This window comes from Agelaius tricolor, unplaced genomic scaffold (genome assembly GCF_023055355.1).
Source record: "Agelaius tricolor isolate 1412-34295 unplaced genomic scaffold, bAgeTri1.0.p SCAF_62, whole genome shotgun sequence".
Taxonomy (NCBI): Eukaryota; Metazoa; Chordata; class Aves; order Passeriformes; family Icteridae; genus Agelaius; species Agelaius tricolor.
The window spans coordinates 763493-790225 of NW_027269322.1; the positions used below are offsets into that span (position 1 = coordinate 763493).

The 26733-nt window shown below is 44.0% G+C and overlaps 1 protein-coding gene across 1 annotated transcript; it reads left to right on the forward strand.

Annotated features, from left to right (window-relative positions):
- Window positions 1-1346: 1346 nt before the first annotated feature.
- DKK3 (dickkopf WNT signaling pathway inhibitor 3) lies at window positions 1347-26047 on the forward strand. The gene is made up of 7 exons (XM_071456604.1): window positions 1347-1645; window positions 3146-3283; window positions 3795-3878; window positions 19793-19885; window positions 21504-21648; window positions 24145-24301; window positions 25466-26047. The coding sequence occupies exons 1-7, from the start codon at window positions 1487-1489 to the stop codon at window positions 25707-25709; spliced, it is 1020 nt and encodes a 339-aa protein (XP_071312705.1). The 5' UTR covers window positions 1347-1486; the 3' UTR covers window positions 25710-26047.
- Window positions 26048-26733: the final 686 nt, after the last annotated feature.

A 26733-nucleotide genomic window follows, 5' to 3' on the forward strand; every position in this document is an offset into this window, starting at 1 on the left:
ATCCCCAGCTCTGCTGCATTTCTGCCGGCGTTCAGAGCTGCCTGAAGCTGCCCCAGCCTGCCAGGAGCACTGGATTTATACTGGTGATTATTGGAATAATGCACTTGCAGGGAACTTTCAGGACTTTCATAGTTTACCCACCATTATCCCTCACCCAGGCCCCACAATAAAATGAGACTTATAGGACAGTTCTATCCTGGCACTACAGCATTGTCCTGGAGCTGTGAGCTGACTGCAGCAAAAAATGTCAGTGCAATTCTTGGGGTACAGCACAAGGAGGAAAAACAACGTGGAAACTGGGGAAGACACACACAGATACAAAATGATGATGCTGCCTTGTAGCCATGATATTTTCTGAAAAATCCTTTCCTTAGGATTTTTTCTCCTGAGAAGCTGAGAGGCCTCAGGAACAAAATGTAAACAATGGTTATCTGCTGCTGTGGAATGCAACAGGTGGATCTTTGATTGGCCCATGTTGGTTGTTTGTAATTAATGGCCAATCACAGTCAGCTGTCTGGACTGTCTCGGTCAGTCACAGGCCTTTGTTATCATTCCTTTTCTATCCTTAGCTAGCCTTCTGATGAATTCTGTTCTTCTATTCTTTTAGTATAGTTTTAATATAATATATATCATAAAATAATAAATCAAGCCTTCTGAAACATGGAGTCAGATCCTCATCCATGTTGGGGATGCCTGCAAAACTCCCACACTGCCTGAATCTTTTTTAGAAAAAAATTGAAGGGAAATAGGCAGAAATGGGTTGGATAATTAAAGAGAAAGTGAGTCATGACCTGAGCATGATAAAAAATCAGCGGCTGGGGTTTAGTTGAGGCATACCATTAAAGAGGGGGGAAACCCTCTTTCTTTGGCTTAAAAGGCTAATGCTGGTTCATAGCTTCTTAATTATTAGGATGATATCAGAGAAGATCAGCTTTCGAAGTTGGCGACTGGGGCGGATTCTGCTACGATTCTACTACTGCCAGTCAGATGCAGGTCACCCCTCTGAGCCGAGAGCATCTCTCCAGAGCCTTCACTGGAAAGCAAAGCACACGGTGGAGATGCCACGCAGCTCCCACCCTCCTCTTCCGACCAAAACACCGAGAAGGTCTCGGGTCTGAGCGGGAAACTCGCGCCGCTCCTTCCCCTCGGCATCTCCCCCATCTCTCAGCATCCTCCCCGCTCGCAGGGCGGGGGCTGCGGCTCCGCCCGCCCGGGCCGGGCCCGCCCGCCGGCGCTGAGCGCGGAGCGACCGCGGCGGCAGCGGAGGGACAGCGGGGAGAGCCGAGGGACAGCGGGGGCAGCGGGGAGCCGAGGGATAGCGGGGAGAGCCGAGGGACAGCGGGGAGCCGAAGGACAGCGGGGACAGCGGAGAGCCGAGGGACAGCGGGGAGACTTGAGGGACAGCGGAGGGAGCCCAGGGACAGCGAGGGGAGCCGAGGGCCAGCGGAGGGCCAGCAGGGCCAGCGGAGAGCCGAGGGCCATTGCGATGCGGCGCTGGGCGCTGCTGGCCGCGCTGGTGGCCGCGCTGTGCGGGCCCGCGGCGGGCGGCGGGCGGCGGCGGGCGGCCAGCCTGGGCGAGATGCTGCGGGAGGTGGAGGCGCTGATGGAGGACACGCAGCACAAGCTACGCAACGCCGTGCAGGAGGTGAGGGGCGCCGGGGGCTCCCTCCTCCCGCAGCTCCCCGGCCGGGCAGCATCCCCGGAGCGGCCCCGAGGGAGCGGCTGCGGGCAGCGCGGGCTCCCCGGCCCGGTGCCCGCCGGCCCTCGGGGCTCGCCCGGTCTCCTCCCGGGATGGGATGGGATGGGATGGGGTGATGGGATGCGATGGGCCGGGCCGGCGGGCAGAGGTGCGGGCCATGGTCCCGCTGGAGCCGAAGTGACGGAGGGGAGGAGCGGAGGGAAGAATTACGGGATGGTCTTTGTGCCGCGGGAGCTAAGGAGCACCAGGGTATCCCGAGCCAGCATTCAGGGCTGTAAGTGTCCTGGAAATGTGTGGAGGAGCAGCTTGCCTGTGGTGTAATCGCGTGTCTTGATCTGAAATTGCTGGCCCAGAATTGCCCAGGATCTGTTTCAGAGCCATAAATTGAGACCAGATCCCAAACAGTGTCTCATATGGTTGTAAAAACACCTTGTCCCTGCACTCAACTTTCCTGTGGGCTTTCCATTCCCCTACCTGTTAAGAATCTTCCTTTAAAGTTCTCTTTTCCTCTCATTCAAAAATACTTAGTCTGCAAAAACCTGTAACTGACAACCTGCTGCAGAAACAGACCTTGGTTTACTATAATTAAATTAATTTCGGGTCTTTTGCTGTCCTCTGGATGGTTTCTGAAATCTATCACTGTTATCCACCTCATTTAGACTGCAAATACATTGAGGCAAACCATTCTTTACAATGCTGCGAAGATGCTTAAGGGTGTAATCAGAATTTCTGTCTTTCTGTAGTCAGCTCTGGATTGCTGCCTGGATGCAGCGCAAAGTGTGAATTGTTTGAGCAGAGTCTAAGGAGATAAATGGTTTGCACTTAGAAAGATTTGCAGCTGTTATTTAAAATAAACAGACACACCAAAAGGAGAGATTTTGTCTTGGGGAAAATCCTGTTGTTCATCCTGGTTGAACTTTTGGCCTCCCAGTTCTGTTACAGCAGTTGCAAATAAAAGGAGAGATTTATTCTTGTGTGTTTACAAGATTCACACCCTTCATCCCACAAAGACAGTAGGAACTGAAACAGAGAATTAAATTCTGGATGTGTGCACCCTCATCTACAGGGTTGACTTCAAGGGGCTTTTGTTTCTCTCTCTTATCTTCTCTTCTTTGTCAGAATGGAAAGTCTGCTTGGCGTTTTCAGCAGTTTTCTGTGAAGAGCAGAAAGCTGGGCTCTCCACTGACACCAGCCTGTGCAGATACCAAATTGCCAGTGGCCTGCACACTTTTTTCCCCCCACAGGGACTGACTTTGGCTTCACCAGCCCAGAGCTGAAGGGTTTAGCTCAGCCCTGTTTTTCTGGCCCCTGAAAAGGGCAGCTGCAGGCAGTGTCTGGAGCAGGTAGTGTCTGTCCCTGGGGCCTGCACAGGAAGCATGGCTCGGCCTCTTTTGTGACATTTTTGCTAATTTTCAGTTGTTTTGTTATGTTTTTTTAATTTGGCAGATGGAAGCTGAAGAGGAAGGGGCAAAAAAGCTGTCAGAAGTCAGCTTTGAGGACTTACCTCCCAACTACCACAACGAGTCCAACACGGAAACCAGAGTGGGCAACAGAACTGTTCAGACCCATCAAGAAATTGATAAGGTATGAGAAAACTTGTATATGGTGACCTCTCCATTCTTAAGCAGGTTTTCTTCAAACCTCCCTCCTCCTCCAGCCCAGTTTTACATATTTATTCACAAAATAATTTGGAGTGTCAATTTTCCTGATGATAATTACTTTGGGGTTTGATTGTATCTTCTGTGCTTGACTAGTCACCGTGTTAAGGACACCTGTCACGAAAGGTTAGTGTGAAATAACAATTTATTTTGAAAAAGGGCCTGCTAAAAATAGAACACAGCTACAGCTATTACATGGGGAATGAAAACCCAACCATCTCCTGCTCAGTTGGTTCCTTTACAGTGTCATTTTAACTAGACAGGGAGGTAGTTCCGTCATCTACTTTTCCCTTCTGATTATGGTTTATTAAGAGTGACAGCAAAATGGGAAAAAAAGAGGGGGTGGGAGTGGGTTAATGATTGCAGGATGTAGGGCTGAGAGTAACAAAGGACTAATAAAAACTGTAGTTTGATATTTTGTTCTTTTCTGGTATCAGGTTACAGATAACAAAACTGGATCAACAGTTTTTTCTGAGACAGTTATTACATCCATAAGAGATGGAGAAAACAAAAGGAATCATGTGAGTGAGCACGTTTCTTTCTTTTTGAAAATCAAACAAAAACTTTGGGTTCCTTGTTCAGAAGACTGTGAGAGAGTTCACCTAACAAAATTTTGGAATGTTTTGAAACACAAAACCATTGGGGTAAGCAGTCAAAAACGTCTGTGTTTTTTAATTAGTTTAACTTAAGACTATTATGACTTGGAAACAGAGTTCCAGTGTTGGGGTTGATAGACATGTTTGACTACTTGTCTGTCAAATGTAAATGTTAAATAGCAAAGGTAGTTACACTGCCCTTTCCAGTGAGTGTGGATAAATCCTTAGTATAACAGTGATCTTGTCTTACATTAAAAAAATGCTTCACAGATTTAAACAGTTGAAAATAAATAACCCCAAATCAATCATTTATGAGGAATCTTTGGAACAACATATGGCTCTATTTGCTTTTCAAGCCTAACAAGTGATGGACAACTGGTTCTGAAATGCCACTTTGAAGAGAAGGGAGAGACATGGGACAATAAATCCCCCTCCCCTCAAAATATGGTTGTTTAAGGACTCTCAAAGGAGTTTAAAAGATCACTAATATTCTTTATATGAGTCTTGCAAGCACAAGTACATTTGTTAAACATCAGTAGTCACATGAGAAATTCAGCACATAGCACTGCTTTAAAAAATTGAGTTTTCTTTGGTTATAGTCTTATCAAAATGGATTATTTTTTGTGCTCTTACTAAGATTGGGCTTGCCAGGTTTCCTCTGAGAGTTGGCTTCATCTAACTAATAGTTTGTGATTTGATTTACTTCAACATACCCTGGCTTTTTTTAGAAGAACTTACCTCCAGTTCTTTCACAGAAGTAGCTCTGTAACTATTTTATAAATATAATTATGGAAATCATTATATAAATATAATAATGGAAAAATTATGTCATTAGTTCCAATTTTTAATGGATATAGTACCTGAAATTAGTGCCTCTTTTCTAAAGTTTTCCCTCTTGCAGGCTCATGTTTTTATACTGCTATTTAAGCTTGAAAATGGCAAGTAGCAAAATATAGCACACACAAGCAACTTTACTTTTTTTCTTTTTACTATTTTGCAAAGCTTGTAGCTTAAGTGAAAACTCAAGGTATAAAATAAATTTTAACTATTCTAAACTGCAGCTGATTCTATACAAAGTGTTAGCATCCTACACAGTGCTTTTTAATAAGTAATGAAGACAATCCAATTTTTTTTTCCAAGCAAATGTGATCATCATCTTCAAACCCAGTGTACAAAGGCAAACTTTTTAACCTTCTTAGCACTGCAACACAACACTAGTGATTTTCATCATGTATTTGGCTTGCCTGTGGTGGCTAATCATTCTAACAGCTGTAAAAATTATTTCTAAATGAACTTTCTCCAGGTTTCATACACAGTTCCTTATAAGCTTCATATATCAAGGTACAGCTGCATTTTCCATCTGGGAAGTTTGCCTCACTGACCAAGCCAGTGCTGCATCCAGAGCTCTCCCAGTGCTCTCAGAGCTCCAGCTGAAGGATGTGAGCGCTGAATGCAGATTTTTGTCAGATTTGGTGGTGGCAGCCTCGGCACAGAGCTGGTGCTGCCAGCTCCTCCTCGCCGCCATCCTGCACCCCCTGTTCCCCAGCACCCCCCTGCAGGCTGCTGGAGCAGAGCTGTTCATGCTCATTTCCCCCCTCACACTCATTCTGAACTTTCAGCATGCCCAGGGTACAAACACCTTATTTAGAGGTTGCCAACTTGGAGGAAAAGCAGCCTCCAGATGTACTTGGTCCTTGTTTAAGGAGAGAGTGAAATTAATGTGACTAAGAGGTGCCTAAAAGGAGCAAATCTGAAAATGCTTGCAAACTTTAGACATGAAGGGGGAATATGAATCACTTTTGCTATTACAAGCACAAAGAAATATTGTAGGAGTAATGCAATTAAGAATTGGAAGATTTGGGTTACAGCAAGGAAAGGAGTGGTACTGTGGAGAGATCTGTGAAGCAGAAGAAAGATTTTGTCCAAATGAAAAGGCACTGTCACTTAGGTCTGTAAACTTAAGGTAAAAGTATTGGGAAATGAGTTGCAGAAAACATTGCACTTGGCCCTTAGGTCACTTTTATGTACACAGATTTTCATCCTTGAAGTTTTGTGAGACACTGTGACATGTCCTGGTCACTCTCCAGGCCACAGGCTTCACAGAGCACAGGTGGTGGAAGAGTCATTCCACTGGTTCCACAGGCTCAGTTTGTAGCCTTAACTTGTACAAGTTGGGGATTCCCACAGCTCCTGCTCTTTACAAATTTGGTTGGTAGAAAGAAGAATTTTCTAAGCACTGTCACAAACCACATGCTCTGAAATTTAAACTCAGTGTCATTCATTACTGCAGTAATTTGTGATAACTGGAACCCTACCCCTCCCCAGTTTACATTTATTTTCTGTGCTGGGTTATAAGCCTCTGAAATCACTGAAAGCTTTTCATGTGGCATTTTTGGGCTTTGAGAGATGACGCAAGAGCCTCACACGAAGGCAAAGAAGTGTCTGCATTGCAATAATAAATCCACTTACTAGCTGCAATGAGAAATCCAGCACTGGAGAAGCAGCTCCATGGAAAACAGATTGTGCCTGCATTTTAAATCCCAGTGCTTGTCCTCCTGAAGCAGGTACCAATACACGCACAAACAGAGCATATAAATAAATCTACATAAGCATGCACACAAACATAAGGGGCAGATATGACAGAAACACGAGGGAGAATCCTCCCCACACAGACTTTTCCTTTCTGACTGTTTCTTCCTGGCTCTGCATCCCAGCAGCATTCCCCTCAGGCTGCTCTCTGTTAGTGGTGGCTCCTCTGGCAGGGCTTTTGTGGCTGGGGCTGTTTGGAGTCTCCACTAGTGGGGTTGGGCTTGTTGCCATTTCTGGCAGTGCACTCCAGTTCCTCAGAGGCACTGCATTTCTGGGAGGCCCCAAGTGCATTCCCAGACTCACATTCACTTTCTCAGATGTCACTGAGGGCTGGCAGTCGCCCCTGTGGATGTCAGGCTTCAATCCAGCTCTCTTGTGTCTTTATAGAGGCCAAACACAGGCAAGAGGTAGCTGGATGGGCATAAAGTCTGTGGAGGGCTTCACATCCATTTGTTCCTGGATTTAAGGCTCAAATCCTCTGTAATTTGTTTCTTCAGGGAGCATTGGGAAGCTTGCAAATTAATAAAGTATTTTCAGTCAAAAGTTCAAGCACAGAGCACAGCAAAAAGTAACAGCATTCCTCATTATCCTATGAAGATCAAAATCTTTTCTAGCTTGTTGGCTAGGCCTGTATCAGGTGTGATATATTAGCCTAACCAAGGAAAAGCAAGGATGAAAAATAAAAGGAAGCAAAACTGGTACTGGTAAGGTTTGCTACAGAAAGATTAGTTGCATTTCTTCTCACTTCCATTCAGAGCAGTAATTTACTCTCTCTTCTATTATAAGCTCTCTCTTGTAATTCAAAGCTAATGTACCTGAGCTTTTTTCTTCTCTCTAGTAATATGATAAATAATAAAAAAAGCAATGCCTCTTTTTAGCTAGGTTGTTTTTGTGGGTTTGTTTGCAGTTGTTTTTTGGGTTTTTTTTCAAATTTTAGTAGAAGTATATCTGTTAGCTTTCAATTCTCTCTTTTGAAAGAGATTTTTAATGATGCTGGTGTCTAGGGAGAGTGAAGCAGGGAACTGGAAGAATGTAACACATTTCTCATTTCATTTTGGCACTGTGGAACAGATTCCTGCCTTTTGCTTGCCCCTGGTGGCAGAGGCTGCTGAGGGCAGGGCTGTGCCTCCTCTTTGGCTACACAGCACAGGTCAAAGTTTCCTTGTGGGCCACACCTTCTGCAAACACAGAGAGCAGCTGCTCTCTCAGGGATTTCAAACACCAGCCTGTCCTTAGGAGGAGACCCTGGGATGCCCAGGCCTCCATTGCCATGTGAAGGCACCCCTGGAGCTCTGGGCAGGGAGGTGTCACTGTGGAACAGCTTTTCCAGGTTGACCTGGCAGGTTCTGGTTCATCTGTACAGACAGAAAGGGTGGCATCCCTTCTATAACAGCCTCATTTAAACCCTTTGTTGGCCTTTACCTTTACTCTAGGAGGAAAGTACTAAAAAGGAAGAAAACAGTTCAATTTCCCCCTTTTCTAGAGAAAAAGAGTGGTTTACATGGTTGAGCTGCAGCTCTTCAAGCTCCCAGTTCCCTGCCATATCCAGAACTGCCAAAGTAACCACTTGGTTCCTCTTTGGGCACCTTGTCTATGATTTCACCAACCATGTTCTCAGCCACATGTACTGGAGCTGCTCTCTTTGAGGCTCATCCTGCTCCAGGGAGAGGAGTTCCTTCCAGTGCTCTGTAGAAAGAAAGCTTTGGAAATTGAGAAGGAAGACTCAATGGAGTGGAAATTGCAATTTTTCCATGCAATCAGCAGCACTGCAGGAGAGGAATCATGGCAGAAGTTTGAAAATGCAGCATTTTGGTGTTGACTTCTGCTCCCTAATATCTCAGGGAGGACACTTGTTTTGGGCAATCTTATATTTGGGTCCAATTTTTTTGTTGCTTTTTTCACAGAACTTTTAACCCCTGGTGACTTGCACTCAACAACCTTAAACTATCAATAGACACTGTGAGTGCATTCCTGTGTTGAAATCCAGGTCTCTGTCTAGCCAAAAATCACGTAATATCTAAATCTGGTAGGTTTTGTATATTTAATAGTTTGATTCCCTGGTACTCTGAGTCTGCTCTTCTGTTAGCTGTCCAGACTGCTCTGCTCCCTTAATCATTGGGCAGTGCAGGTCTGTTCTGCACAGCACCCACCCTTTAGGGGATTCTTGGAGGAGGAGCAGATAAGGCAAATTGGACTTGTTTTACAGGAGAGCCATGGCTCCTCAGACAGGCATGGTTAGACATCCTCAGCCAATTCTTCATGTTTTACTGAACCCCCTTTTTTGGTTCCCTTTTCAGTTTTGGTCTCAGCAGTGTAGAATATGAAGCTTTGGGGCAAGTGGGAATAGTTCATGGGGACAAGGAGCCTGTGTTTGTTAGAGTAGAAAATGATGTGCAGAAGGGTGCAAAGGGAAAGTGGATTTAGCTAAAGATGAGAAGAATTGTTCAATTAACACTCTGAGTTGCTCTTATTAATCTGGGGTGTTTTCAGGCTGTGAATCTTGTTGTAGAGAGGGACTTATTCTTGTATGAAGGGGGTGATGGACTGTGTGCATATCTCTGAGACTTCATAGGTAACTCCATAAGCAGCAAATGCTCCTTAGTGATGTAAAAGCTATTAAGGGATTTAATTTAGGTCATGGATGAGAGGATGGCCTTATTGCCAGTCACAGAGTGTCTAAACCCAGTGGTTTTCACAGTCATCTGATGTTCACTGGGCTGTGGCCAGAAACCAGTCTGAATGTTAGCCTCAGTGACTGGAAAGAGCTGCCAGGAGGAGTTTGAAATACAAGTGTCAGGTCTGATCCTGCACAAAGAAACTTCTCTGAGGAGGAAGGTGGGAAATCCCTGTAATTACCAGCTGCCCAACACACTCCCCAGTGTCCCCATCTTTGTTTGCTGAGCTTGGTCCAGCCTGAGCTGGTTTTCTCCCTGAGAGGGCTGTGTGGGAAGCTGTGGGTGCACACAGAGTGGACAGAGGGCACAGACAGCAGGGGCTTGTGCAGCCCTGCAGGGTGCAGTGGCCACAGTGTGAGCAGGGAGGCTCAGTTCAGCTCTGGGACTCACTGACCGTCAGCAAAAAAGCAAAAAGTGGGAGCAGCTGCCAGACCTTACCAGGGGCAGGAGAAACAAGGTGCCTTTTGCTGAGGGGCAAGCCAGACAGGTGTTCTGGCTGAAAACACAACCATCCATGTCAGAGAACACAGATCAGTATCTTTTTTGGGTTTTCTTTTTCCCCCCTCTTAAATGGTGGCTTAGATTTCCAGACAAGCAAACTGATGGAACAGCAAAAGGGTTACTCCTAAATAAAGGTATCAAATCCTGCTCTGGTTTGTATCAGTGGGAGTCTGAAGCAGTTTAGATAACTTTAGTAAATTTCCTTGGTTAATAATGAAAAAAAATAGTAAAAGAGTGACTAGGATTTCTCTCATATTTCCTGCTAGTCTAGTTTAGTTTAAATTGTTTGTTTTCTGTCGAGTTAGGGAAACACAACTATGTAGTACTAACAGATATTCCCAAAGTCTTCATTAGCAATTCCAGTCTGTGCCTGTATTTAGAATTGTTATGAAATTTTCCAGATCCTCATGTGCTGTAATGTGATATTTCTATTCCAGCTAAACTCCAAAGAAAAAGAATATTTTTATTAAGTTGTTTGAAGAGTCACCTCAGCGTTTTTCCCTCCCTGGGCTGTTACCCTTTGAGTAGCTAAATACTGAGGAGAGAAAGCTCTTCTTGTCATAAATGTCTCCTCACCAAAAATGACCTGTCACTGTAGAAGAGTGGCAGTGCCTAGAGCTGATTCAATGTTCCAGGCATGGTTAGTGAGAGAAGATTGGTAAACCAGTGAGTTCTCCTGAAGGGTACAAAACTCTCTCATCCAGCCAGTGCTCCAGCAGTGTCCATGCACTTCTAAAGCTCTCAGCATTCCTGTTGGTTGTGGGAACAAATCCTGCCTTGTCTGGAGCTTTCCATGTCCAGGGAGGGATGCAGGTTCCTGCTTCTCCCTTGTTTGCATGCTGGTTGCCACAACTCCTCTGCCAGCAAGCCATGATTCAAAGGGAGCCTGTTTGCCTTTTCCCTGGGCTTGGTTCAGTTTTCCCACTCACAGCACGCTGAGTTTGGGGATCCAAGGCTGTGCAATTGTAATTTATAGATCATGCCCAAGTCATAGGGAGATATAAAAACAAATCACCATGAATGATTTTGTTTTCTGCCTCTCCTAGATCAACCTGTTTATTATAAGAGAAATGTTTGGGGTTCTCTTCTCTTTCTGGTAACATCCATCCAGAAGAGTGAATCTTTTATGTGTGCTGGTGGCAATTTTGTGATCTAGGGACATCTGTTAAGAGATCATAGTATGGATTTTCTTCATCAAAGGTTCATCAGCTGTGTTTCTTTCCTCTTGCCATACACATGTAGCAAATTACCCATGAGAGGAAAAGCTTTAAGGCAAATGAGAAATTTTTTCCCACTGGTTTTGATTATGTAACTTAATCCATTGGCTCCAGCAGCTGCTTATTTGAGATTTTAGCTGAAACCATGTTATCTAATTAAGGAGCAAGCCTTAGCTGGAAGGGTAACAACAGTAGCTAAGGCTTTAGGAAATATAGGCTAGAGCACTGGATGTATTGCAGAGGTTGTTTTTTTTTTAATATTTTATTTGCATCTGTTATAATCTTGGAATGGTTGAGATAGATGCAGAGGTTGCAGATAAATGGGTTAAAGCTGCTTACATCTGTGTTCTCATAGGTAAGGTGGCAGAATTTGCTGTGGCTGGGAGGTTGGCCCAATAACACATTGTTCCATATCTGATGAGCCTAAAGTAATCTTTGCCTGGACTTGAGGAGGGTTAGATTCTACAAAATCTGTAGAATGATACTGGTTTTATACCAGTGAGTAGGAGGAGAGAGAATGAATGTGATCAGTGATTGCTCAGCATTTCCATTTGTGTGGAGTCAGGAAGAGGTGTGAGATGTTACCAGTCCAGCTTGATGGTGTTTTGCACTATGGTTTATTAAGCTAAACCATGGAAATTGAAGGAAAATGGTGAATTGAAGTTGTGTCTGTTTAGTACTGTTTCATGGAAGGAAGGAAGGAAGGAAGGAAGGAAGGAAGGAAGGAAGGAAGGAAGGAAGGAAGGAAGGAAGGAAGGAAGGAAGGAAGGAAGGAAGGAAGGAAGGAAGGAAGGAAGGAAGGAAGGAAGGAAGGAAGGTCTGTAGAATGGTGGTTTGAAATGCAATACAATACCTCGAGAAATGCATTTCTGTGTCAGCTGAGTGAGTCTCAACTTTGTCCTTCCTCCCATGTGATTCACAAAGAGCATTTTGGCTTCTCTTGTGGAGTGGGTGTCTGGCCGGCCTGCGAGAGGCTGAGTCACTGATAGCACTGAGGGACACTGCACTGGTGATTGCATCACTGTGGTTCTTCACCTCTGCAGCCTGCACAGAGAGCCCCCCTCCCTGATCCTGATCCTCACCCTCAGAACAAATCCCCTTCTCCCTTCCAGTCACACATACTGTAATGCAGCATGGTTGTACTAAAGGTACACAGGGCGGGGTGGGAATTCTGGGTCTGTTTATTTGTTATTCTGTGTGGAAATGACTCAGAGCCTGCTCCTGAATTTCTATCATATGAGGAATCCCTCAAAATTCTTCCCTTAGAAAGCCTGGGGGAGGAGCAGTATCTTAGGACATGGTGGTGTCAGGCAAAGGGGAGCCCTAGTGGTTTTCCTGGGTCCAAGAGATCTGATGTCTGTCAGCAAGGGAAGGTTTTAGTCCCCTGGTAGGTGTTTGTCTTGGACTTCATACATGGTGGAAATCTGCAGTACATTCATATTCTTATGTTCCTTTTGGAAGGACAAAAAGAGTGTGCTGAAGACCCTTTTTCATTTCTTTCTCATTTGTGTTTGTTTCGGAAATGGGGTGAATATTCATGAACAGTCATCATCTCATGTTGTCAATATCCTCTAGGCACATGATTTCAGATGGAAAATTAAATTAGGGATTAATAAAATAAAAGAGGCTCTTTTGTAATCCCAACAAATGCCCCAAAGAGGAGGTCTTGACAAAGCTTCAAAGGGTCCACACCTATGACCCAAATACCTATTTCATCCTTAGGCAGACATGGATCTCATATTCCCAAAATCCTTGCATGCTGGAGATGATTTATTTCAATGCTGTTGCTGTAATTCAAACCTCTTCTGCTTCCATCTAGAGCTCATGGAAAATAAACTATTCAATTTCTTCTACAGTAAAAGCAGTCTCCTACACTGTCAGCTCTGCCATGGGCAAAATCCACTGAATGTGGATCCTCACCAATGTGCTTCTGTTCAGTATTATTATCTTTGGCTGGCACCTTTAACAGCATTAATAAGTCTGTTGAAGCCGTAGACTACCAAAAAAAAGCATATTATAAAGGAACAAAGCCCATAAGATCCAGGGTTTGAAATCAGTTCAGTGAGGGATGGGGCACAGGTCAACATCTTACTCTCAGTGTGCTGCTCTTCATTTGGTGGTGAAGATTAGCCAGCGGCTATTAAGTACAGAACTCTTGTTTCCAAAGGCTTTTATTTTCCTCCAGCTGTTTCACATCCTCGCTGTGTACAGCTACTCTGCCTTGTTTTGCATTTACAGATTTGCAAAACTGCCATAGTTGAGTGGTGAATCACAGGAACTTTTTAGCTGCCAATTGCAGAGACAAGAGCAGCCTGCAGTCAGACCCAGCTCCTGGGGAGCATCACTGCCTCCAAGCTGTGTCTGTGTGATCTCTGCTGCTCACAAATAATTGGCACTTGACAGGTTTGTGGCACAGCCCTACAGTGGCTCCACAGCTGCTGCTGGAGCTCAGGACATTTGGAGTAAAACCCATGGTCTGTCAGAGCATGAGTGCTTAGACATTTCTCCTGGTTATCCAAGATCAAAGAGTTGTTCTCCCATCAACAGATCCACAGGTAGATGCATTTCTCAGGTAGGACTATTAATTGCAAACTCATTAGGAAAGCTTTATTTATAAATGTGCATCAGTATTTTGACCTTACATATACATAAATATGTATATACACACACACACACAGACACAGTCCTTTTCTCCTTTCCTAGTTAGATAGCTCTTAGTTTCCAGACTAAGTTAATTACCTGACAGATATATAATTTATGGGGGTTTTCTACTAAATTAAAATAGTTCTCATGTGTCCTCTTTGATACCACTGCAAACCAGATTGAAATGAGTACTTGGCACTGTGTTTCCTACACAGGAGCATTTGCAGAAGCTGTAGTCCTGACAAGATCAGGTTATTTTTTCTGAGGAAAAAGAAGGATGAGGGAAGAAAATGAAGTGGCTGCTTCTGCAGAGTGACCTGCTATTAAATTATTACAAGGCATACAGAGAGATTTTGACCAAGACTGAACAGAGTATGGTCTGAGAGAGCACCTAGGCACCATTTTTCTCACTATTTTGAGGCATTTGACAGGATTTTTTTTGATTTTGTTTATTTGGGTTTTTTTGGGTGTAGTTTCTTCTTTCATTGGAGTTGGTTCCTTGAAGCCATGGATAAGATTATATTTTATTTATTTCCTCTTTTGACATTGAGCATTAACTGCACGAGGGTCTGACCGGTGCCAAGATCACTGTTTGTGTGGGGGGAATAAGCAGGTGGTGTAGGGAGGGATGCAGTTCTTGCACTGGTGGTGAGCAGTTTATTGGGGATCACAGCCTGCCTCAATAATTCCCTTTTTGACACCATGTTAAGGCTAACACACCTGTGTTGCTTTGGGTACCTAAAGCCAAGCTCAGGCCACTTTCAGTTATGTCATGTAGACATATTTTGCCTCCATTTATATTGTGCCTTGTGGAGAAACAGAAATGAAGTTTTCCCAAATAAAATGTTTCTGGGAAATGGGGGAGAAGGAATCGGATGGGATTAGCTCTATGGAGAAGTTCAAGACAAAGCCTGGGGACTTGTTTTGTGTTGTTTATTGGTTCTGAGCTCAGCAGCCACATTCCTGTTGAGCAGCCACCCAAAGAGCTGGCGTTCCCCACAGCACTGACCCCCAGCACAGCTCTCAGCTCATGTCTGCTCTTTTTAGGACGTCTCTTTTTAACAGAAGTTCCTGATTTTACGAGTGTTGTGTGCTTGGCAGGACAGCAGTGAGAGACTTGTGCTGCTGGAAAGTATTACAGAGGTTCTGAGGTATTTCAAGGCAAATTAATCCATATCTCATTAAAAACCAAATGCATTGCATGCCCTGTCTAGACAACGGAGAGATTAGGAACTGGAATGCTACTGCATTTCAAATTTAGGCAGTAGTTTCCATAAAACAATATTCCATTCTATGTAATTGTGCCTTTTTTTTTTTTTTTTTTTTGTAAATACATGTAGGATATAAAACAGGTTTTATGCTTCTTTTTTTTCCCTACTACTCAGCAGTTTTTGCCATCTGCTGCAGTAATGGAGAGCAGCCCTGCGTGAAACAACTTGCAGAAATTGAAACAAAACCTAGAAGGGGATTGGTAAACACAGAAATGTTAACTCTTAGAAGGACTCACTGCTGAGAGAGGTCAGTTCCAGTGTGAGCATGGCTGGAGCTGTTGCTGTCTCAGGGGTGCAGCTGGGTGAGCTCTGTCACTGTTTGGGAAGGATCTCTGCCTGTGGTTTATGGAGGCTAACACTGAGTTTTACCAGAGTTACAGGTTTTTGAGAAGGGAATTGCTTTGTATGAGGAATTTTTAATTAACATGTAAAGGGGCTTTTGTTCAGAGAAGCTTTTGGAGGGCAGTTGTCCCAAAATGCAGTGAGAGGTGCTCCCTTGCATTTCCAAGGTTATTACTAAAACTCATTTTCTGATTGTCACACCAGTTGTGTGGAACTCTTTCCTGTGCTGTGTTTCTGCTGGCAGAACTTCCTCACCTCTCCAAAATCATTGATTTTTGCCTCCACACTTCATGGCACGAGCATCTGAAGTGCACAGAGGTTTAGGAATGAACACTTTGGAAGGGCTGTTTTGGCTTACCAGCTGTGCAGAGAACAATCCTGCCTCTCCCCTCAGCTCCTGCAGGAGTTTATAGGCACAAACTCTACCTGGATCACAATAAGCCAGCAGACTGAGCCACATAGATTACACAGGGAGGGGAAAAGGGGTTCTCTTGCTTGAATCTCACCGTTCCTGTGCCAGAGAACCACAGAAATGTTGTATATTGTCATGGCTGTGCCTTCCTCTGCTTCCTTGGGTTCTAAACAAAAGAGTAAAGATCCCAGGAGAGAAAGACTCACTCCCAGACAAATATTGGCTGAAGATCTGAGTAGTGAAGAGTTTTGTTTAAAGTTACCTTTGAAGACCTTTCTGAGAATGTGGAGGGAGGGTGAGTGTGAGTGGGGAGAGGGAATGGATAAATCCAATGCCAGTTGTGAATTTAAAATCAATGAGTCCATCTTGAAGGTTAGTCATCATCAGAATATTTTTAGTCTACAATTAGGGTTTTAATTAAGGATTAAGGGGAAAAATATGAAAGCAAAATAAGTGTTATTTCAGGACATACTGTATCACCAGCAAAACAGCATTAAAAGTGTTGCCACAGTGAGGCACAGAAACCAGATGAGCACTGCCAAAGACAGTGGGTTTCTGTATGAAAGCTGGTTAACTCTGGCTTGTTGTTCTGCTTTCATGACTTGAAATGAGAAATTCTTGGCTTGTCCCTGTTTCTCCTCCCTGGTATGGGCAGAGGTGACGTGGCCCACCCTGGGCTGGGCTGGGCTGGGTGCAGTGCAGCAGCCAGCCCATTCTGCAGAGCTGCCTACAGCCCCTTCCAGCCTGTGAAAAATGCCTATTTTATGATTGGCTTTTGGCAAATATTAAAATGAACATTATATGTGTTATGTTAGAAAGTTATGATGTATTAATTCTCTTAAGTAGTGTGGTAAATACAGTTTTAGGTTATAACACAATGTTAAAATAGAATCTATGCTATGTAAGATACTCTTCTAAAGAAAGGACTCACAGTGAGATAGCAGCCACAGAACACCTGAATCTTTCAGAGAAAGAGAATTTATTGCTCCCTTATCAGGAGAAATGAACTTCTTCCTGCTTCGCATGGGCAGGATTGTGCTGTCAGGATTCAGAGGAAGAAGTTGACACTGCCCAGACAGAATCCTGTGTTTGAATGGAATTCATGCATCATGGATGAGGTGTATGAATATGCAACAGGCTGTTGTTTTTAAGGGTTAATCCTCTGTTAATGTGGGTCCTTTTTCGGGCTTATTTTGCCCAGAAAAGGTACCCGGACTGTCCATAACTCTTTGTTTTTATTGTCTCATATTGTCCTAATCCAAATTGTCCAATATATTATAACTCTAATTATATTGCTATTTTTATAACCATTTCATTACTATTAAACTTTTAAAAACAATTGATTGGCGTTTTTCACAGAGCCCATTGTGCAGAGCTGCCTGCAGCCCCTTCCAGCCCAGTGCATGCTGTGGGCTGCAGGCTGGCACATCACACAGAGAGGAAACTCCTCTTCTGTGCCTTTCCACGGTGTGCAAAGGCCTGGGGGAAGTGCTCCTGTCCAAGCTTGTCCCCCCAGTTCTGGCCTGCACAATCAGACCTGTCCCAGCTGCTCCTGTGTCTGGGAGCTGCCACGTTCAGCTGTCATCAACATCACTCACTGCTGTGTCTTCAAATAAAATGGACACTAATCATTCTTTAGGAAAGCAATAATCTTTGACATAATCTACCAAAGAGAAGAAACCTGACATTTCTTTCAGCAGCAGTTGTTTCAGCAGACTTAGGAACCTTTTCAATTATTTTCAATTTTTCTGTTGGGTTTTTTTTTGTTGTCTTTTTCCCTATTGGTTTTGGAACAGATCCTAATGCCCAAATAGCTTCCAGGTGCTGCAGGATATTCATTGCAGAGCACAGTATTATAATAAGAGTCCACAGGATGCTGAGTGTGTCCTTGCAGGTACATGGCATGGGATTCTCCATCCTGGCCTCTGTTGTTGGTGGGTCCCAGTACACCCATTAATAAATAGGCAGTGCTGCTTTCACTCTGTATTACTCCCAAACAGCCTCTTCCTTTGCCGCAGCATTAACTGTTACTACACCAAAAGGGATTTCAGGGAGATGTACATCACTGTCAGTGTGCCTAATCCTGTCTGTAAGTTATCTGCCCAGCCTGTGTGCTCTTCTGTGCATCAGAGGCCAGCACTCCTTCTCCTCAGTTTACCCAAGCTCTTGACCAAATATTCTGAGAGATAATTTAGTTTTGAAGTTCCAGGAAAAAAATGGATTTTTCAGAATCTGCTGCAGCTGATGAAGGTGTTCAGATTTGCTCCTTGTCCAGCAATTATTCTGTCTAAAGGTAGCTGAATCAGAAAAGGTCTGTTGCCTGATTAAATAAGGAAAAATAAATAATTTTAAAAATACATGGTTACACATCTGCATGTACTGAGTTCTGCATTACCTGTGGGTGTCTGGGGGAGGTAAATTGGTGTGGAGTGTGGCACACAATTCCACAGAGCTCATATGAAGGGAAGCCTTTGCCATGCCAGGAAAGAAAAACACAAAGGGAATTTTTTTTCCCCTGACTGGAAACTCTCATAAAACTGAATGTCTGATCTGGTGGGACACAATTCAGTAAAAGGAAAAAGTTTTTTGGTGTGGGACTCATTAATTCAGGAGGAAGCAGCAACTGGAGAATTGCAGCTTTGGTGTTAGGTGGTTTTAGAGCTAGAGTTATTCCATGAGCTTAGAGCAATCATGACAAGGTTTCTCCTTTGTGGAGAAGGACAGCTGGAAAACCTGACTGCAGCAAGACCTGGCTGTTTGCCTGAAGGGGATGGAACAGGAGTGAAATAGTCTGTTCTGGGTATGGTTTATACAGGGCATTCATAAAAGCAGCTGACAAAGCTACAAAGTTGGCCTAGAAGAGCATAGCTCCTGAAGAGAGGAGGCTGGCTGCTCACTTGGAGCACAAAACCTCCAACATACTGCCTAGAATTTAGATATTTGGATTTTGATCCATCTGATTATGTAGCAACAGAAAAGAAAAAAAAAAAGAAAAAAAACCCCACACACAGTACTGGGATAGTGAAGCAGAAAAACATTGCAATAATTTATAGCAGCCTAGGCCTGGTGATACTAATTCCTTAAAACAGCCAAAATGACTTCTTCTGAATTATAAACACATAAACTTAAATGTTAAGTTGTGGACTTGAAAAGAATCAGGCCCCAGACTGTGTTTAGCTTCTGTTCTGTGTTCTGAGTAATCAAACAGTCTCAAGCTGCACCAAGGGAAATACAGGCTGGATATCAGGAAAAAGTTTTTGCAGAAAGGGTGAGAAAGTTCTGGAATGGCTGCCCAGGGAAGTGGGCACCCACACTCCATCCCTGGGTGTGTTTAACAAAGCCTGGATGTGGCACTGGGTGCCAGGGTTGAGCTGAGCTCTTGGGGCTGGGTTGGACTGGATGATCTTGAAGGTCTCTCCCAACCCAGTGATTCTGTGAATTTGCACAAAATGAACACAGTAAACTGTTGGAAACCATCTGAGGTGGCCAGAATGGGTAACTCAGACAAGGCTGGTTCCTGCAGAGCAGCCTTGCCTCTGGGCAAGAACCCCCAAAAGGCTGAATCTGGAGGAGATCTGAGGAAAAGGAGAAGCTCACTGGGAACTTTCAGCAGAGGTTGCACAGGTGATTTGCTCCAGCAAGTGAGATTAGTGTCTGCCAAAGAGCAGTCAAGTGCTTAATTCAGAGAATTCAGGCATTTTTGTGTAATCCCTTTTCCTTTTCCTTTTTTTCCTTTTTCTTTTCCACTAACAATGGTACAAACCAGTGCTGGGCAGGTCACAAACAGGTGACTCAGAACAGTGCTATGAGTTATTCTTCTGTTGACTAAATTGTTTCCAGCCTGGAGGAAAAAAAATATTTGGAGAAGAGGGTTAATCACACAATTTTTAAGAGATAACCATTAGATGGGAAAACATCCCCTCCCTGTGAACCAGACATGAGGGTGCAAAAATATATCACTCTCACTGTGTTCTCCTCACTGCCACGGGCTCAGGAGGTGAAATTTGAGGCCAGAGGATTTAGATGAGCCAGGGAGAGGGCACTGGTCTCTTGCAGAGCTGTGATTGAACAAAGAACCCCAGCAAGCTTTTTGTCTTGGTTCCCAAATAAGAAATATAATCAGTGGAGAATTTTTGGTATTTCAAGGAGAATGAATTTTGGTAAATCACTCTTTTATCCTTTCCTCCAGGAGTGTATCATTGATGAAGACTGTGAACCAGGGAAATATTGCCAGTTCTCCACCTTGGAATACAAATGCCAGCTCTGCAAGCCCCAGCACACAGTAAGTGCTGAGTGAGATGGGATTTCATGTGATCTTTAGAAACTCAGTGAGTTATTGTTGCTAATGTCAGCCAGTCAAAATTGACAGAAAAGAAGCTGCAAAGCTTTCTGCATGAGGGTAAAATAAATTTTCGTGTTAACAGGGAGTAATTAAAAATCAAGATTGCGATGGCTCAACACCCACCCCCCTCCCCACCTTTTCTTTTCAGTTCTCAGCAGCACTTGTAGGCTAAAGAAAGTTAACACTGGATCTTGTGTTGTAGAGCTCAGGCTGGAGGAGGTGGGATCAGTTCCCTGCCCTAGGAGCTGGACAGCTACAGGCCATTTTCCTCTTCAGTGATCAGGTGTCAGTAGTGCCAGTGCAGTCCTGCTCCTTGCCCTGTGCTCAGCACTGCCTGTGGGATCCACTGGAAACAAAATACAGGTTTTGTATGGCTGCCAGACAGGGCTTTACACAGACAGGAAAAAGCTGCTGAAGTGCTGACCTGCTAGGACTATTTAAGATTGTTAACCAAACTACCTAAAAAAGGAAACAAAGTGACACACACGGCTTTTACTGGGTTGATTCCTTAGGTGTGTGTAGTTCAAACACTTGGGCAATGGTCATACAAAGCAACCTTTAGCTAGAAATTCACAAAGAGATTTTTTTCTGAGAGTTTTTTCAAAGACTATTGGTTACCAATGAGGTCTGGTTCTTATTACAACTAAAAAACAGATTTTAGTAAGACTTGTTTTTTGCTTTGCTCTTTGAGAACAATCCTTCTGAAAATTTTGTTTAGTTCCTGACTGCATTTGACAATGGAAAAAAATCAGTAATGTTCTCCACTGATGACATTTCATTTATTAATTTTTTGTTTCCCTCGATTGCAGAAGAGAGGAGACAGGGAGAGCTTAGGGCAGCATTTCAGTGCCTAAAGGGGCTGCAGGAGAGCTGGAGAGGGACATCCTGCAAGTGCATGTAGTGACAGAATAAGGGACAATGGCTTTACCTTGAAAGAGAGCAGGGCTAGATGGGATTTTGGGCAGGAATTGTTCCCTGCAGGGTGGGCAGGCCCTGGCACAGGTGCCCAGAGCAGCTGGGGCTGCCCCTGGATCCCTGGCAGTGCCCAAGGCCGGGCTGGATGGAGTGCTGCTGCTCTGCTGTGGAGGTTCCTGTCTGGCACCAATTCCATGTGTGCTTCAGTTGAGAAATGAAGCAGTTTTCAGTTGAGAAATGAAGCAGTTCTACCTAAACAGTGGAATGTGACATTTATTTAAAGTAGACATTGTTGTGCTCAGGCCCAGGGCCCAGTTCTGAGTGTGGCTGTGTGTGGTGCCCTGCTCTGAGAGCTGCAGTGCCAGTTCTGTGTGTGGGGCCCTGCTCTGGGTGCTGCAGTGCCAGTTCTGTGCCCAGTTCTGAGTGTGGTACCCTGCTCTGAGTGCTGCAGTGCCAGTTCTGTCTCTGATGCCCTGCTCTGAGTGCTGCAGTGCCAGTTCTGTCTCTGATGCCCTGCTCTGGGTGCTGCAGTGCCAGTTCTGTCTCTGATGCCCTGCTCTGGGTGCTGCAGTGCCAGTTCTGTCTCTGGTACCCTGCTCTGGGTGCTGCAGTGCCAGCTGTGTGTCCTGCCCTTCCCTTGCAGCCCTGCTCTCGGGATGTGGAGTGCTGTGGGGAGCAGCTCTGCGTGTGGGGCCAGTGCAGGAGATCCATTTCCAGAGGGGAGAACGGCACCATCTGTGAGAGCCAGCACGACTGCAGCCCTGGCACCTGCTGTGCTTTCCACAAAGGTACCCAGGGCTTTGTCCTGCCCAGCTCAGAGTGCAGGAGTGTTGGTATTTGTCTCTTCTGAGCCCAGGGGTATCGAATTTGCAGGCAACCCCGACAAGGGGGAGAGAATGATGCATCTGACTCCATTGATATCAGAAGGTTAATTAATTACTTTATTATACTATATTATTCTATACTATATTACATTATATTACATCTAAACTGAATCTGCCAAGCACTCACCCTGCTCACATTGCCCAGAATCTCGTGGCTGTCACCCACAGTCCCCACACACACACACTCACACCTGGCCCTGACAGGCCAAGGGAACAGAACACCATCACTGTGGGTGAACAATCTCCATATTGCATTCTGCTGTGCCACAACACAGGCACAGCAAGTGATAAGAATTGTTTTTCTTTTCTCTGAGGTTCAGAGAATGTGAAACCCAGAAATATTCTTGGGAAGAATTGTGCCTTGCTTTTCCCTATGGGGAAAAGGGGAAGTGGTTAAATCTTTACAGAATCAGCAGGCTGTTCTCCCTTGGCCTGTGGAATGCACTGGGTTAACTCCATTAGAAACCTTGATAGACTCAGGAGTGAGAAACAGCCTGGTGGGGTGCATGCTGGTGAAAGCAAAGCCTGTTGCACACTAGAGATGAAACCAGCAGCAGAAGCACAAAAATGTACATTTCTAAGGGGGAGTTCTGTGTCAAATTTACACACAATTAGCAAAAATGATAGGATTACAAATGTGCAGAAGGAATTAATGAGCTGGCTGAAAGTGGCTTCTCCTTCCTCTCAGCAAGCAGCCCATCAGAATCAGGCTGCAGACACATTTCATACCCCAGTTTCATGTGAGCCTTCCAGGGCATCACACCATGCAGTGGGGACCAGGCAGCCAAGAGACACACAGGAATGATGTCCCAGGTCATGCTGTCAGTCCATGTGGGAATGTGAAAGTTGATTTACAGAAGGGAGCACAGAGGAGAAGGTCTTGGGCCTGAAATCAATCTCCAATCCTCTTTGGTTGGGGTCCAGTTTCTTCTGCTGTTTTATACCCACCAGTTCCTCACTGCGTTTGTCACAGTTCACCTTCCTTTAGTAGTGACAGGACACAATTCCAGCCAGCTCCCTACACCAGGTACATAATTCCCAGAATTCCCTAGCTTTTTCCCTTGCTGTGAGCCAGAGCAGACCTTGTACTGATGGCTGGGTCTGTCCCACTCTCAGCCTGCTGCTGGTGGATCAGGCTGCAGGGCATTCCAGGAAAACAAAGGAGAAAGCTCCAGTACCATTCAAAAGTGAAGAGGATCTGCTCAGCTTCCTCATGTTGATGTTTGAGCACTACACAGTGGACCGTCAATGCTAAGTAAGTTTGGTTAGGAAGGAGCAAGATATATAGTTATTAAGAAAATTTTATATATACACTGAGAGATATATATATCTCAGTAGGTAAGAACATTGATGAATAATGATAGAATACTCTTGTTAGAACATAAAATAGTGCTATTGATTAATAGCAATGAATTTTTATTCTCTATGGCTCTCTGCTTTAGCAGGGCTTTAGGGTTTTTCAGGTCAGGCCTAACCTCGAGGCCTTTCTCCATCACTGGAGAGTTGCAAATGATTGTCCTAATAAAGATGTGTATTTTTATATAAAACTGTAGTAAACTGTGGAGTATTTGCTGCTCAGTATATAATGTTTTGAACCTGGGAACTGATAGGTCATGTACATTAAAGCACATGTGTCTATGCATGCACACACATATATGTGTTTTTTGACCAAACCTGATTTAAAAACTTGGAGTTTGAATTCTTCTCATATTTCATCCTGCCATATGAAGTGACTGAAGACAAGAGGAAGAAGGTAGCTTTTCTAGGAACATCTGGAAGAGCTGAATTCCAGATTGAGATTGGGAGTTACTGACATGAGGAAACCCAAAGGACACAGCCTTTTTAAATAATGTCTTACACTGGCTCAAATTCAGCCCTGTGTAGAAACGAGGGTGCCAAGCCCCAGATGCCATCAGACAGCTTTGCCCAAAGCAGAATTGATAAAATAAATTAAATATCTGAGTTGTAAGCTCATTAGTTTCTGAACAATTGCTCTGTATTTGCAGCCTCTGCAAAGAAATAGAAAAAAATAACAGGGTTTAAGATAGAGAGGTATGTGTCTGTTCAGATTTCAAACCATTAATGCTACTCATTGCAGAGGATTCCCTGTAATGTTCGTTTTCTTGGGATTAGAAGAGTTTGGGATCTCCAGGGGATGCTGTGCTGCCTTGAGAGCAGTCTCTGAGTCAGGCTGATCTTGCTCATCAAGGATGAACTTCAAATGTCTTACTCCCACCTAGTGGAAAAAACATGCTCATGGCTCCCTGTCACACACATAAGGGAGCTTGAAAAGAGGTCGAGCCTCTTTTTATATCTTGCATACAGAATTAAACATGGGGTCACCCCAGTTTAGCAGACAGCTAAAGACTTCTCCTAAAACGCCTTTCCCTTGGCCTGCAGAGCTTCTGTTTCCTGTGTGCACACCCTTACCTGAGGAGGGTGAGCCCTGCCACGATCCTTCCAACAGACTTCTCAACCTCATCACCTGGGACCTGGAGCCCGATGGAGTGCTGGAGCTGTGTCCCTGTGCAGGGGGCCTGAGCTGCCAGCAGCACAGGTGAGCACCAAAGCTGGGCCTGGAGACATGTGCCTGGAGCTTGGGAGGGCTCTGATGCTGTGCTCATAGCTACAGAACTCTCACGTTCTGCCTCACTAGAAAAGGTTTTGACAGTTTTTCTCATCGGCAGCATTGGCACCTTTTGCTTTGTCCCACACAGATGTGCCCAATTGAGTTTGGCAACACGTGAATCCAGTGTAAATTAAGTGTGTGAATTAATGAGGCTGGTACTGCTTTTTAATCAGTCAGGGCTAGCAGCTGTTGAAATGCATCATTCCAATTTCATTCTCTGCATACAGTCCCTGTCCACCAACTCTATGTGAGACTGGGTTTCTGTCAGATTTTTGCTTGTTTTAGAATGTAAGACATGTTAAAGGAATTTTAATACAAACTTTTCATGGGTCATGCTTTTAATATTTCTTTTAAAGGAGTTATTTGTATTGTCAGCAATTTCACGGGGAGAAAGTGAGATCATTTAAGTTTTGCTAAAAGCATTTTTACAAAACCAATGTTTTCTATGAAATAAACGCTCCAAGTTTTCTCCTACACTTTCCAGCATCATATTAACTTCTAACAAGGCATCATAGCTGGGATAGAGATGCAGATTAATATTTCTCTCTTCTGTGTCCAACTCTATGTTTTATCATGCTTGAAAAGGAATTGGATAACATTTTGTTTCATAAATGTCTTCTAAGGAAGCAGGCAGAGCTGATCCCATCCCATCCTATCAGCACCAGAACTGTTGTTAATGTGCCATTAACCTCAGGGAAGGTCTGTCAGCAAATGTCAGTTCTAGCAAGAACAACGTTTCAGATGAGGATACAGAAACAGAAATTAATTGGGGTGTGAATATAGCTGAACTGTCCAGAAGTTTCTATCTGAATTTGAAGATTCAAGTGACTTTTTTTTGTTACCTGTTGTTTTGAGGGCCACTGCTCTTGTTTACCAGGATCAAACTATTTATGCTGTTAGGATCTCTGTATGTGGAAATCACATTTATAACTCACCAGCTGTCAAGCATGTAAGAATCAGGTGCTTGTGAAGTCAGCTAGGGTACATTCATTGTGCATTTAACATGTTTTTATGGGGCAGGAATGGAGAATTTCACAGGCAGCAGAACACAAAATGATGTACTGTGTGACCAGATGTGCCTTTTCCCAACAGCCACAGCACCACATCTGTGTGCCAGCTGTCTGCCAATGAAACACAGCACACTGAAAAAGAAGATCCCTTAATCATGGATGAGATGCCCTTTCTCAGCTTGATCCCTCAAGATCTCCTCTCTGCTTATGAGGAAAGCAGTGTCATCCAGGAAGTGCAGAGAGAATTAGAAAGCCTGGAGGACCAAGCAGGTTGGAAGCCTGAGCCTGAGGCAGCTCAGGAGCTGGTTTTGGGAGATGAAATCTAAAGCCCAAAGCACCAGTTTAGTTAGTTATTTCTAGAATTTCTTTTGTTTTAGTATCTTGCTTGTATGAACCCTGAACACACACTACTGGATAGAAGTGCAATAAACAAGGTCTTCAAGGAGCATCCTTCTCTGTGCACCAAACCTGCATGTACCTGTGGAGTTCATGCTGCTGTGGAATTCATGCAGTGCCTGCCTTCAAACCTTCTGCCAAATGGGAACCATAGGAGTTCTGGATTTGTACTTTCCTCTTGTATGTCAGAAATAAACTTCTTTGTAATTGTACTCATTAAAAAATACACACAAGCATAAATTATTTCAAGTTACTAGAAACTATACAAGTGATCTTTGAGTATGGATGTTCAGAGTTGTTTTGTTTCTCTGGGGAAAGAACCATCTACTCTGACACTGTTGCAGTCAAAATTTTAAGGAATTTTTAAAGGAATTTTAGTTTTTTTCTTTAGAATTGTTTTGTGTTTTTAATACACTTCAAAGGCACAAATCTGTGCATGTTACAAAATATGATTATTTTTACCATCTTAAAAGGTCATTGATTGAAAAAATCAATAGCAAGCTAAGAGTAAAATCTGACCCCCCAAACTCCCCAGCTGTCTCACCAGTTTGCTACCATGGCTCCTCCACTATTAATGTTTTTTTTTTTTTTTGCTAGATTTCTCCATCTGCTGTTCCACATGGTAAAACAAGATGTGAGGTTCCAGCCAAGTAACTTTCCATGGTGCTTCTTCCCAGATAATCCCAACTGCTCATGTCTAGTTTGGAACAGCAGACCACCAGTAACAAGAGCAGGTGTGAGACTGTGCTACCAATCTGCACATCTTTCCCCACTTCTGGTGTAAGAAGGCTTTTCAATAAATTCCTTGGGTACCAAAATTAATAATTAATAGCCATTATCATTATAAACAGGGAGGGTAATATTTCATTGTAACTATTTTAGTTGTGGTTTAAGGTTTCTACAACCCATTCTCACACCAACACACACACACAGACATCATCTCTGACAGTTCAC